We start from the raw sequence: 12,711 nt of genomic DNA on the forward strand, positions 1-12,711 counted from the left end.
GGGGCGTGGCCTGCGGACGACGACCACGCCCCTCCCCTCCCCTCGCCGGGCTGGCCACGCCCCCTCTCCCCGGGCCTGTGACGGGCCGTGCCCGCCAGGGGGCGCCCGCGCGCCGCCGGTGCCCGGGCCGTGCCCTCAGGGAGAGCGGCGGTGTCCGCCCGGGAGCGGAGGGGATAAAGGAGCGGTGACAGCGAAACGAGCCTGGTTTTGGTCTTTACACACACCTCGCTCCTTCCCCCCTCACTCCGGAGTTGTAATACCGGGAAGAATTTATCACAGTCGCTGAGCTGGAAGGGGACCCACGAGGATCGTCGAGTCCCGACTCCTTGGCCCCGCACGGGACCATCCCCAAAAGCTACAGTCAAATATTAGATTATATATTTGTGCCAGTCGTTCAGTTTATACGCCCAATTTTCGTTTAGCTGTTTAATAACCAGTATTCTCTCATTACTCGGTGTCACATGCCAGTCTTTGGCACTGGCAGGGAAGAAGTAGCCTTTAATCACTGCGGACGTGGAAACTGCGCATCCCGGGATGCTGGCACAGCACAGCAGAGCAGTCCAGTTGTCAAACGTGATGGTGGGGGTGAAACGTGGAAGTAATAGGCATTTGCAAACCCAAGCACAGGGGTAATGATCACAGTATGTACGTAGACAAAAACATGATGTCTAAGGCAAGTGCCCTATGTAAGGACACACTCATTTCAGAAGTGAACTCACAACTGACCACCCCGACCGCTCTCCAGCTTAGAGCCATGTGGTTACACAGAGGGGGGATAGAGCTTCCATTGGACAGGTTTTTATTTACACAGATCAGTGAGCAAATCCAGACTATTCCCTGTATTTATTACCTTGGGGTCTCTTCAGGTGAAAGCACAGCACCACACGGACTGTTTTGAGGTGTGCAGGCATCTGTAGTTCTGCCCCATTCCCAAGAGTGTTGTCCAAATGCTTCCTTAGCTCTGTCAGGCTCGGTGCTGTGCCCACTGCCCTGGGGAGCCTGTTCCAGTGTCCGACCACCCTTTCCCTGATATCCAACCTAAACCTCCCCTGGCACAACTTCAAGCCATTCCCTCCAGTCCCATCACGTGTCACAGAATGATGGAACATGCACATCTCTCTCACAGCATATTGATATCTCTGATTTTTGTCTATTTTTGATGCCTGAAATTCCTCTCTGTGAGGGCAGGGAGGTGCTGGCACAGGTTGCCCAGCAAAGAAGTGCCACAGCCCTCAACTTCAGGTGCAAGCTTTGACATCACTTTGCAGTAACACTGCCCAGCTTTAGTGACCACAGATGACCCAAACATGGCTGAGAAACTTCATTTGAGAACCTTCTGCTGCCATTAAGCTGTGGCCCAGAGGAGCTGTGGCTGCCCCATCCCTGGAAGTGTTCAGGTTAGACAGGGCTTGGAGCAACCTGGTCTAGTGGAAGATGTCCCTGCCCATGGAAGAGGGGCTGGACTGAGATGATAATTCAGTTCCCTTCCAATCCAATCTATGATTCTAAAATGTAAATATTTTTTTTTATAAATACCCAACCCAAACTGCAGTGTGCCATTCCAGGCTGCTCTGTTACATCTCTTATTTATTATTACAGATCAACACTGGTCAAAGGAAACACTTATAGCTATCTATAAATATATATTTTAACGCTGATTTATGTTGTTGTTTTCAAAATACTTAATGAAAATGTGGCTCTGGGCACACCACAGTATTCTGCCAGTCTGTCGGAGTCTGTTCTCTTCCAAATCAGACACAGGAGGGCAGAGGACTTGAAAAGTCAACTTCAAAATCCAGAGATCAATATAAAACCTCCCCAGAACTGCATCAGAGTGAAAATAAAGTCATGCTACTAAAGGTTTAGCTAAGCAGGTACAGAAATCACAGTTCATTAAAAGTTCTTCATCACAGCAGGCAACGCTGATTTATAAAGAGCAGCTGTCCAGCTTGTTTTTGGCATTGAAGTGTAGATGTGACTGGATCTCACACGAAATCACTGAAGGTTTGCCAGGTGTGAACACCAACCTGCTCTACAACCAGACATTCACATACTGGTCACTGATGGCAGTGGAAATATAAGATGTTCTTGAGGATTTCCTCTTAGCTAACTGCTACAATTTAAATGTTGCTTTGGAAATTAATGAAAAATATCAATTCTTTGATCTTGGTACATTGTGGGACTGATGAAAAACACTGAAAATATAACAATGTCCTGGCAAGAAGACTGCAAGACACCAGCCTCATTTGGGGGCATCCTTACATGCCTTAAGTGATCAGTCTCATCCAACACAGCTCCTGATAAACTTGCTGTGTCCCCAAACTGCCACAAATTCACCCCGAAATCAGAATCCTAATGATGCCCTTTTTGCACTTCCATTCACTTCCAAGGGAAATGTGTTTCTGCTTTCACTGTTGCTCGAGGAGGGTTGGTTTATGTATATCTTTGAGGAAAGAGAGAACACTGATTTAATTTATCATGTTGCACTCCAATCTGTACACTGGCAGAGTAGACAGAGTGGCCCCAAATTTTCCACCAACAGGATTTCAGCGCTTTGAGCAGAGGTAAAGTGGACGTTGTGACTCTTGAATAAAGGATTTATAGGTTTTTTTACACTCCCTCCAAGTGGAAATGAAGATGCCCGGTATCTCCTTCCCTACAGCCTTCCCACTGCTCTAACAACTCGTATTTGCACATCATAGCTTCCAGCTGAGACTTCACAAGGAGACATTTGACACCTGACCTTTAAAAAAAACCCTTTAGGGCTGTAAAATGTACTGTTGCAAATGAAAGCACCGCAGTTGTCCTACTGTCTTTGAGAGACTGTGATCGACCAGGACCTACACTGGAACGGTGGTGGTGGTGTTTACATTCCCACAGATCCAAAGGCAGTGGTTTGTTTGGAGGTTTTGCACACCGAGTTCCTGACCCAGTCAGGTGTCAGATGGCAGGGAAAGCATTTTCCAGCAATCCTCCCACCTCAGGCTGTGATCCTGTCAGATTTTATAAGCAAAGCAGCCAGGTTTGGTCACAGCTTGGATGGGAAAACTCCAAGGAAAGCCGAAGTGCTCCAGGAAGTGGTGTGGGTAATTCAGCCCTTGGCATTCTTCCCTCTGTCTGAATAAATATTGAACCAACCATGCTGTTGTAGTGAGAAACACTGTGCTGCTGGTGGAAGATGTTAAGCCAAAGGTGTCAGCAAATAGTCACCAGAGAGCTCAAGATGCTGTTTGCAAACTGAAGGTTGTTTGTCTTTGCACCCTTGAGCAATATTCACAATGTTATATCTACTTAAGAATCTCTCACTGGTGAAATTATACAGTATATCCTCTGAATTCCTTTATTTCCCATCAAATCTGTGCAATTTTTTTTTTTAGCAGAATAATAAAAGTGGAATTTTTTGTTCACCAAACTTTATAAGTTCATAAATACTTTATTTTGTTTTCTGGGGTTTTTCTTTTTTCTTTTTCTTTTTTTTTTTTTCAAAAAAAAAAAGGCTTGAAAGGTATCTAATGTTCAACCAAAACTGGAAATGAAACACAGAAAACCAGAATGCCCCAAATCTGAAAACTTTTGGGACAAAACAACTGAAAACCAGGGGTAGGTCTCCCGATATATGAGGAGTGGGAACCATCCGGATGTGCGGCAGTGGCTCAGCAAAAAGGGGAATGGGAAACACCATGGGAGATGTTTGCCAGCCAGGAAACCTGCAGTTCCTGTGACTCACAGCATCTCCAAACAGAAGCATTCAGTCTCTTTTCCTGCCAGAAACCAACACCTTTTTCAGGCAAAAATAACCAGTTTTCTCCCCGTTTGCACTGGTGAGTGCTGTTCCCAGTTTTAAGAGGGAGCAGCCTTCCATCCACGGGATTTTTTGGACAAGCACTGAAACAGGCTGCTCGTGGAAGTGGTTGAGTCCCCATCCCTGGAGGAATTTAAAAGACCTGTTGATGTGGCACTCGGGGACGTGGTTCAGTGGTGGCCTTGGCAGTGCTGCCTAACTTTGGGAAAACCCTTTTGCCTCTCCATGCCCTTGTCTCTTGTGCCTCAAGCACCTTCCCAAGGGATTCCAGCTTCACGTGGCTGCTGCAAAGAACAGACACCACAGTTTGCTGAAGCTCTTTGAAGTCTCTAGACCGAGGGGATGACAAAAGAGTCAGCGAGATTTCAGTGCAGAAGATGATTTTCTTTTTTTTTTTTTTATTGCAAATGTACACAATACAGCTACTGATAATGCACAGAAATTTAAAAAGCTACCGTCTGCTAAAATTTCATGATTACCAAACTTCACGAGATTTGTTACGACTAAAAAACTCACTTTCAGGAGTATATAAATAGAATCTTGAGCATAAATAACAGTAACAAAATAAACAGACGTATGAATTCAATAAATTAATTATAAATATTGCATTGGCAATGAAGTGCTAGGTCAGAAGAACACCAGTATTTCCAGTAGAGCTCTTTTTTTTTTCCTACAGAAATCTCTAATAAATGAACCTTTGGAAAGAAGGAACCTTTGGAAACATCTTCTAACTTTTTGGGGCTTTTTCTTTGGTTTCACCCTAGTCATTCCTTCATCTCAAAGGGAGAACAGAACTGAAGACATCAGACATCCGTGTCTTGGCCATGAGATATCCAGAACCCATTCCTGCAGTTTCATGGCAGACTCAGCTCTGCAGCACTTAAGTCACTAAACTGTCCCTCCACAGATTCCCAGGGATGCTCAATCAAGCCTGGAAGTGACTTGAAAGGATTGGTGATAGCTAAAGGTTAAGCACAAAAACCTATTTTGCAGTTGATTTGACCTATACATTCTCCTTCTCCAGTGTTCTTCTCCGTTTGCTAACGACATACATGCTTATATACAACAGAATCTTAATTTAAACACTAATTTGAACTGCTCATTCCCTACCTGATGAACGTAAATGTTAGTTCTGTGCACTCTTCCATCCAGCCACACATTAAATTCTCACTAATTTTAATGAGAACTCTCTGCTGGATGATGCTGATGACACAGAGAACTTAAATTAGCCTACAAAAGAAATCAAAGATTGAGTTTTCCGAACTACCCTTTAGCAATAAGGGAAGGAAGAAATTTTTCCCCTTTCTTCCCTTATTTCCTAAGGGAAGAAAAAGCACAATATACAAGCAGATTTGGTTTTTTTTTTTTTTCAGGAGTATGCTTTCAATAGAAAGTTTTTCCCAGAATGCTGTCAGCAGCCTTTCAAGAAACACCATAAATTCCAGTTCATGTAATTGCATCTGCTAGGTTTTCCTTAATTGAGTTTTGTTCCAAATGTTTGTCTTTAAGGTCTCTGAGGAGGAAAAAGTTTTCTGCATTTGCTCCTATGAGCAGAAATAACAGGGGAACATATGTGGAAATGAAGTTGCTGTAGAAAAATTACAGTTATTTTATCATCACCGTGGTAATAGAGGAATTCTGGTGAAGCTGCTAAGCTTTTCCCCTTTAACCCTTCTTTTCCAAACAAAACTATGGTTAGGCAATTCTTTAGGCTACAGAACAGCCTCTTGGCACTCATCTCTCACAGGTACAGCACATTGCAAGGAAAAGGCTGGCCCCGTACAAAAAAGTTCCAAATATTACTACGTGAAACGCTAAAAAAAGTACTCTGCAAACATTTCTGTAAAAACCTGCGTGTGATCAGAGTCATTTCTGAAAGCTCGGGCTCTTCACAGGGGACAGTTTGGAGCTGATGCCAAAGGGGTCCATGCTGTCCGTTTCCAGAGGCGAGGAATACACCTCCGGCTCAAAGGCCTGGCTGTAATCCCCGTATTCCCCAAAGTCTGTGGACTCCATGGGCACAGTGTTGATCATCGGTAAGAAATGAGACAGCGGGAGAAAATCTTTTCCCTTGAACTGTTGTCTTTGCTTGGCGCTACTCAAGGACACCGATATTCCGTATTTTTTGGACCTGTACACGTTGTAGCCGTCTGGGCGGATCTCCTCCTCAAAGGAACAGTCCTCAGTGGAATACCTGAGCTGAACAGCAAGGAGTAAAGAGGATTACAAATACGCCCACCAGACTCATTGCACTCAACCACAATATGAATTTTTGGTGCAGCCTCTGCTCTCAGAGGGAGCGTCCCTCTGGCTTGTCCCAGATTGGTGCACCTTGCAGGCCCCACTGGGTCCATGCTGGTGAGCTGATATCTGCATGGTCCTTTCAACCTAAATATTCCATTCTATCCTATTCTGTTCTATTCTATTCCACTAGAGATCCCCACTTTGCACATACAACGCAGTTTGAGTGACAAGAGCAATTAAAAGACCTAATCCGGAACTCCTGAAGTTATTGCACGTCCATCACATTAAATAAGCCATGAATCCTGGATGTGTGCTTCTCCACAAATACCACACTTAACCTGTCCTGAGCACTAGGAAGAAGAATCTCAGGAGCACTAGGAAGAAGAATCTCAGGTTAACTACTCTCTAGATTAACTGTCCTTAATCGCTGACGGTATTTAACTGCAATCATGAGACCTAATCCAACAATCCTGGGGTATAGAACTCCAGCTCTGTTACAGATTTGCCTGTGCAAGGGTTTCAGGATCAGGTCTGTAGAAAGGCAGCGTGGCCAGTCAATAAAACAATGCTAAAAGGTGATTGGCCTTTTTTTTTTTTTTTCACTCAGAATTTACTGCAATTACAAAAGACCCATTTACAAAGTGTTATTTTGGCATTACAGCGAGAACTGTCAGATTAACAGCAGCACGAGTTAAGATTTTGTGCAGAAGAATGTATTTTCTTAGGCATGAATTTGTAGAATTACGTTTGCAATAGCCTGTGCAGATATTATATATCTGTAATACATATATATAAATAAGATATAGTAAACGTGTATCAGGATTTTGTATCAGCAGGTCAGACCTCTCCAGATCCTTACACAAGCACTGCATTTCTTACAGCTCTGGTGCTATTTCAGGGTCAGCCACTGCAGGTGATTGAACTTGTGGTCAATAAAAGAGAATTGCTGATTATGTCTGTCTGCAGTGATAGAAGTGTCCTTACATGAATGTTCTGTCTGTCTGAATAGACAGCATGTTTTATACTTTCAGGTCTTTCTCAAATTCCCTCAGGAGTACAAGTAAGCACGTGCATTTGGTTGTCTTTTAAAAGCATTCTTCAAACAAATTGACTAATTTTGAAAAATATGTTTTCTCCAAATACGATTACGCAATGTTTATCCTTCTATCTTAGAAATTGTACATTATATCTTAGAAATGTGTGTATACAACCCAGATTTATGGCTGAATTGGTAGCTGCCTTTATTTCTGTGAGTGCTCAGCCTCACTGACAAGGATGATGAAATAAAAGAGCTTCTTGCTCAAGAAGTGCACATTACAGACAACAGATATTGATTGAGCCCCCATGTCTCAACTATGTAATTCCCTCCTCATTTCATTGCCATTGTCTCTAGTGTATTTCTTAAACAAGTACCAAACACACTTTAAGTAATTCCAGATCTTTTTTTTTTTTTTACAGCAGGCTTTTATAGAATGTCGGTATATTCAGCAGGTACACCATTTCCCCTAAACTGACTGACTGCAGCACGAAGCATGCTCAAAAAAATCAACCCTAGTCATCAGTTTTCCAGTCTTCAAAAAGGGCATGTTTCAGGAGTGCAGGTTCAGTCCCCAGACACCGAGTCTGCCCTTTCGTTCTTCCACTCCTGAGCTGATAAGAAAAAGAATTGCCTGCAGAGCTGCCCGGCTGGGCTGTGAGCACAGAGGTGACAGCAGGTGTCCACAACATATAGATGTGACAGCATGGCTGTGTGCTGCTGTACTTTCAGGAAAAAAAACCCAAACCCGACCTGCATTTAATACTCTTACACCACAAAAAGCACTTTCAGTCGAGGTATAATATATGCCTTCCAAAGGGTGTTATAGGAAAGCTATTTTAAAAATCCTATGTTTACTAAAGTCCAGCTGCAGCTCCAATGGGAGCAGGACCCAGGCTCTGCTTTGTTTTCATGGAATATTTTGTTTTGGATATACATTAAAACATTAAGCTAATAATTGACCTACCATATCATCTGAACCCGTGCACCTTATCACAAAATCGATTGATTTGAGCCTCAGAAAAGCAAGGAAATTAAGGAAGAAAAGCTCGATTCTATGTTATATCCACATCCAAAAACATCAGTATTGCTCTTATTAAAGATACTGCAGGTTTTGAGAATGGGCCAAGTCCTTGCCTGATGGAAATCAGCAGAAATTTTGCTGGAGTGATCAAAGCAGAATCAAGCTGTATCTTTACCGTGGCACGATGAAAAGCCATTGCTCTCTGAAACTCCAGCTTCTGTACAGACCGAACGTGAACCTTAACCTTCAAATTCTAGAGTTGGCAACGTACCCACGTGCCTTTAAAAACGAGTTTATATCCATGGCTGGCTGATATACTTAGTGACAAAGCATGACCTGTGGTGTCAGTGGGTCACTTAACCCCTCCACCTCTTGGAGCCCCACAGGTGCGGTGTTGCAGCAGGGCAGAAACGAGGCGGTGCCAAAGCATCCCTTTCCCCTCTCGAAATCCTTTTTCGCTTTGGAGCTACCTAAGCTATGGCAAGTCCGTGCTCCCGGGGCTCGTATGCCTGGCAGCCAGCTGCCAAAGGAGTAATCCTGGGGTTTTTTTCGGAAAAGCTGACCTGAACAGCGAGAAATTATTTCTGTTCCATGGCACTTCATCTATTTCTGCAGCGGAATCTCAGCCTCCCACTGATGAGGCTTTTTAAACCTAAACACAGTTTTTCCCCTGGGCTGTGTTTTCGGTATATTTTGGCGGGGGGACATGCAAAACTTTACTTTCTGCGTGATGTTTCCTTGCTGCCTTCTAATAACCCTCACAGTGAGAAGAATCACCGGTCCTACGGAGAAAAGGTGGATAAGGGGAGAGGCGGCGGGAGGAGGAGGGGGGGGGGTGATGGACACCTGAAAGCTTTGTCGACTCATTATTAACTGCAAAAAGCACGCGATGCCTTCGGCCTCGCCGGCTGTTTCAGGGTGGAAATCCCCCCGGGGAGAGGAGACTTGCGAGAAAGGCGCTCACCTGCCCGTGCAGCCGCCCCGTCTCGTCCATGCAGAGGTACCGGGAGCTCCGCACGCCCTTGATGGCCACGGTGCGCACGGCCACGGCGCGGATCTCCAGCAGACCTGGCGAGAGAGGCACAGCGGCGTTAACCCCGCGGAGCCCCGTCCCGTCCCGTCCCGTCCCATCCCCATTCCCGGTACTCACTCTGCGGGCTCTGGCTCCCGGCCGCATCCACCCTGCCGTCGCCGCCGATGCGGAGGAAGCAGCTGAAGAGCCCGTGCTTGCTGGCGGTGTAGAGGTGCCGCAGCCGGATGGGTTCCCCCCAGCCGTAGTTGACGTGCGGGCCGGCGTCGGGCAGCGGCAGCGGCACCGCGGCACAGGCGGCGGCGAGACCCAGCAGCGCCAGGGCGGCGGGGGGAGAGCCCATCCCGGGGGGCGAGCGGGGAACGGGGCCGCGGGCGTGGGCAGGGAGCGATGGTGATGGGAACGGCGAGACGGTGATGGTGGGCTCGGAGAGCCGGGGATGGTGGGCACGGAGCGGCGGGGATGGTGGGCTCGGAGAGCCGGGGATGCTGGGCACGGAGCGGCGGGGATGGAGCGGAGTCCCGGCGCTGCTGCGCTGGCCGCGCCTCGGGGCTGTAGCGTGGGCGAAGCCGCCCCCTCTGGGCCTTTTATAGCTCTCCCGTTATCAGCCCGATCGATCCGGCCGCGTCCAATATAGAGCCCATTTCATAGCGGATCGGTCACTCCCCCCGAAAATATTGATCGGGTGACATCACGTCGCAGGGGGGACACCCTGAAGTCGCTTCCTCGCCGCCCGCCCCTCCGGGCTTTCCGCTCCTTCGAGGCTCTCCGGCCGCGCATCTCCCCGTCAGGCCGGGGCCGGACCTGGACCTCGCGGTCTCGGCTGCAGGTCCCGCAGCCCCTGCCCTGATGTGGGCGCCGGGAAGGGGTCCGGGGGTGGGTGGGCGTGTGTAACATCCCAGCCCACCCAGCGGCGACGGGGGCCAGCCCGGGGTGAGTCTGCTCCGCTCCCCGCCGCGGCTCAACCCCTGCCTTCGCCCTTGCCCGTCCTGTATTTCCCCTTTTAGAAATAAAAGAGCTGTTTCCTAAACCCTTGGGGCCACTTCTTCGGGCAGGGGACGAGCGCTGGGGGAGCGGGACCGCCGCTCCCCGTGACCAGCAGCCGGCGGGGCACAGCCTGGTACGGCCAGGTAGGGCCTGGTACGGCCCTGCACGGCTTGGTACGGCCAGGTACGGGCGGCTCTGGGTGTCCCGGAGCTGCTCTGGGCTGTATTGCCGCCCGGCCATCCCTGGATGTGTCACTAGATGGAGCCTGGCCCCTGGGATGCGGCTGCCTCGCCTCGGGGGAGCCGCTGCCCGAGGGGCTCTCCAGCTCCTATTCGTCCCCACTTCCACAAAGAGACTGGGGAAAAAAGCCACCCCTGTGTGTAGTAAAACTGCATCGCCCGTTCTAAGCTTCAAAGAGGTTTTTTTTTCCTGTCCGCGGATCTTTTTCCACGCGGGCTTCTCCCACCGAGTGCCCCAGGAGAGATGGAAGAAGCAAACACACACATTTTGGGGGTTTCCACCCCTTTTTGCATCCCAGGGAAGTTTAAGGGGATTGCTGCTGGCTTTTCTGCTGTCCATCCAAACTCAGCATTAAAGGAATTTTCTCGGATCTCCAAAGAGAAAATGAGTAATTTCATAAAGACAAAACAAAATCCTTGCCCCACCAGACACATTAAATAACAATTCAGCAAGGCATAACCCCATGTCCCCAGCAACTTCCCTGAAACAACGAAGTTTCATTCAGCTTCCACAGACTGTTTTTATATTTTGCTACTTGTTCATTTTCAATCTTTTGTCCCTACACTTGCATCTCCTGTAAACACTCACACAAATAGCTTTTCCTGATGAGCAGCCTTAGCTCAGTGAGGATGTGCACAGAGACAACATCATGCAAAAAAACCAGAGGCTTGCAGGATGATGTCTTGCACTTATCATCATGTGCAGCTTAAGATGTATTTAACTGAAGTTAAGTACACTGATCAATCAGAGTTTGAATGATCAGGGTCTTGCATCACAAACTCACTGGAACAAGGGATTGTATCTCACCAATCATTTCAAAAGCAACTGCTGCTTTTGATAAGCTTTGGGTGGTTTTGATGGTCAGCTTGACACACCCAAAAAGAAGCCCAGTTTTCTCTGCATGGTTGAGGAATAACTAGTAAAGATCAGGACCACTTCTCTTTCAGGTGTCTCCTGCTGCATCCTCCAAGTCCTGGGCTGATTTGAGAAATTCGGGCCTTTTATACATCACAGAAGTTCACAATATTATAAGCCCAGTAAATAATACTAAGTCATCCAAGTCCCTAATTCTTTTTTTTCCTCTACAGAATTCTGCAATGTTATTACATGACTGCTACAAAGGCAGTTACTGCCCTGCCACCCTGGGCCCCACAGCAGTTGTGCATGTAACTCATCCTGACTACACAGGCATTCTTCAAGGTATCCAGCACCCACCACACACAGAGGTTATGGTCTGAAATGAATCTGAAAGGCTTTTTTATTTCATTTTGCTGTGCATCTCAGTGAATAGAAGCTGTTTTATGATTATTACTTCTGCTATACTACAGGGTGATTAATAATCATAAGTTTTCATTTTCTTCTTCAAGAAAAACTTCTTTCATGCAGCAAGGAGTTGATGCTTGAAACTTGTTTATTCACCTCTGTGAAGATCAAAAACTGAGGTAGGAAGGACAAATCACTTGCACTAAATGATATTTCAAATCAGTGAAAGAGCTGGCTATAAAGGAGAATTTCCCCATGATTGATGGAGAGCTTTTAAAAATCAGTTTCATTGTTGCTGTTGTGATGTTACACGGACTGATGTCTAAAGGTTCATGTGTAATCAAACTAAAATGAAAATGGAGCACTTAACCATTTTTTTTGGAATTGCCTCTCTTATTAGAGTAAGGTTTCAATCTAAATATGTTGTCCAAGCTCCTCTGTAGACCCTGACAGAGGTAAGTGCCTGCAAGCATTTAACTGGGCCAAACCATACTGTTCCTATCACAAAATAGCTGCTGAAGAGATATGGGTCAAATATGCTCTAGAAATGTTCATTTCTTTATTGCCTCTGTAAAAAAAAGCCTGGATTATTAACTCAGATTCAGTACCTTGTTTTTAGCTAGAGATAAATGGGCTAATGAATGTCCCTGTTTTCAAAAAACAAGAATTGCAACATGTGATTTTCATGTCAGTTCCTGTGTGTCACTGAACTTTATCATTTATTGGCATCTTTTACCAAAGTTCAATAAAAAGACATGTCTTTGCATGTTCCTATGAATGTATATGCAGAAAAACAATGTATTTGCAAAACAAATTTATTATGGGGTAAATCACACCATCACTTCCAGTGCTGGACCTGCTCCCTATAGAAACAGAGCCTGCAGCAAGGAAACCTGGCAGTTTAGGACTCTCTGCTTTTGTGTGGATAGGAAAAACAACCAAAAACCCAGAGGAAAGTCCTACAGATCAAAAATACCTCCTGACCAAAGAGTACACAATTGCAAAAGCATTTTCACCTGTTGTAATGAATCATTTATTTCCACTGCACTTTTCAATGCCCCAGTGTAATATCTGTAGAACAGAAA

The 12,711-nt window shown here is 46.2% G+C and overlaps 1 protein-coding gene across 1 annotated transcript; it reads right to left on the reverse strand.

The window, feature by feature from the left end:
- Positions 1-4,472: 4,472 nt before the first annotated feature.
- On the reverse strand, positions 4,473-9,479 carry FGF19 (fibroblast growth factor 19). The gene is made up of 3 exons (XM_017826706.1): positions 9,257-9,479; positions 9,071-9,174; positions 4,473-6,001 (listed from the first exon to the last, which is right to left on the reverse strand). The coding sequence occupies exons 1-3, from the start codon at positions 9,477-9,479 to the stop codon at positions 5,669-5,671; spliced, it is 660 nt and encodes a 219-aa protein (XP_017682195.1). The 3' UTR covers positions 4,473-5,668.
- Between the last annotated feature and the right edge of the window lie 3,232 nt (positions 9,480-12,711).

The sequence above is a fragment of the Lepidothrix coronata genome, unplaced genomic scaffold (genome assembly GCF_001604755.1).
Source record: "Lepidothrix coronata isolate B3197 unplaced genomic scaffold, Lepidothrix_coronata-1.0 Scaffold130, whole genome shotgun sequence".
NCBI classification, from domain to species: Eukaryota; Metazoa; Chordata; class Aves; order Passeriformes; family Pipridae; genus Lepidothrix; species Lepidothrix coronata.

Bases quoted from the DNA above. Each gene is read 5' to 3' on its own strand.
- FGF19 (XM_017826706.1), bottom strand. From the start codon at position 9,479: ATGGGCTCTCCCCCCGCCGCCCTGGCGCTGCTGGGTCTCGCCGCCGCC. The intron at 9,175-9,256 runs GTGAGTACCGGG...CTCTCTCGCCAG, and splicing joins CGGGAGCCAGAGCCCGCAGA to GTCTGCTGGAGATCCGCGCC. The intron at 6,002-9,070 runs GTGAGCGCCTTT...CTTGCTGTTCAG, and splicing joins CGGGGCGGCTGCACGGGCAG to CTCAGGTATTCCACTGAGGA.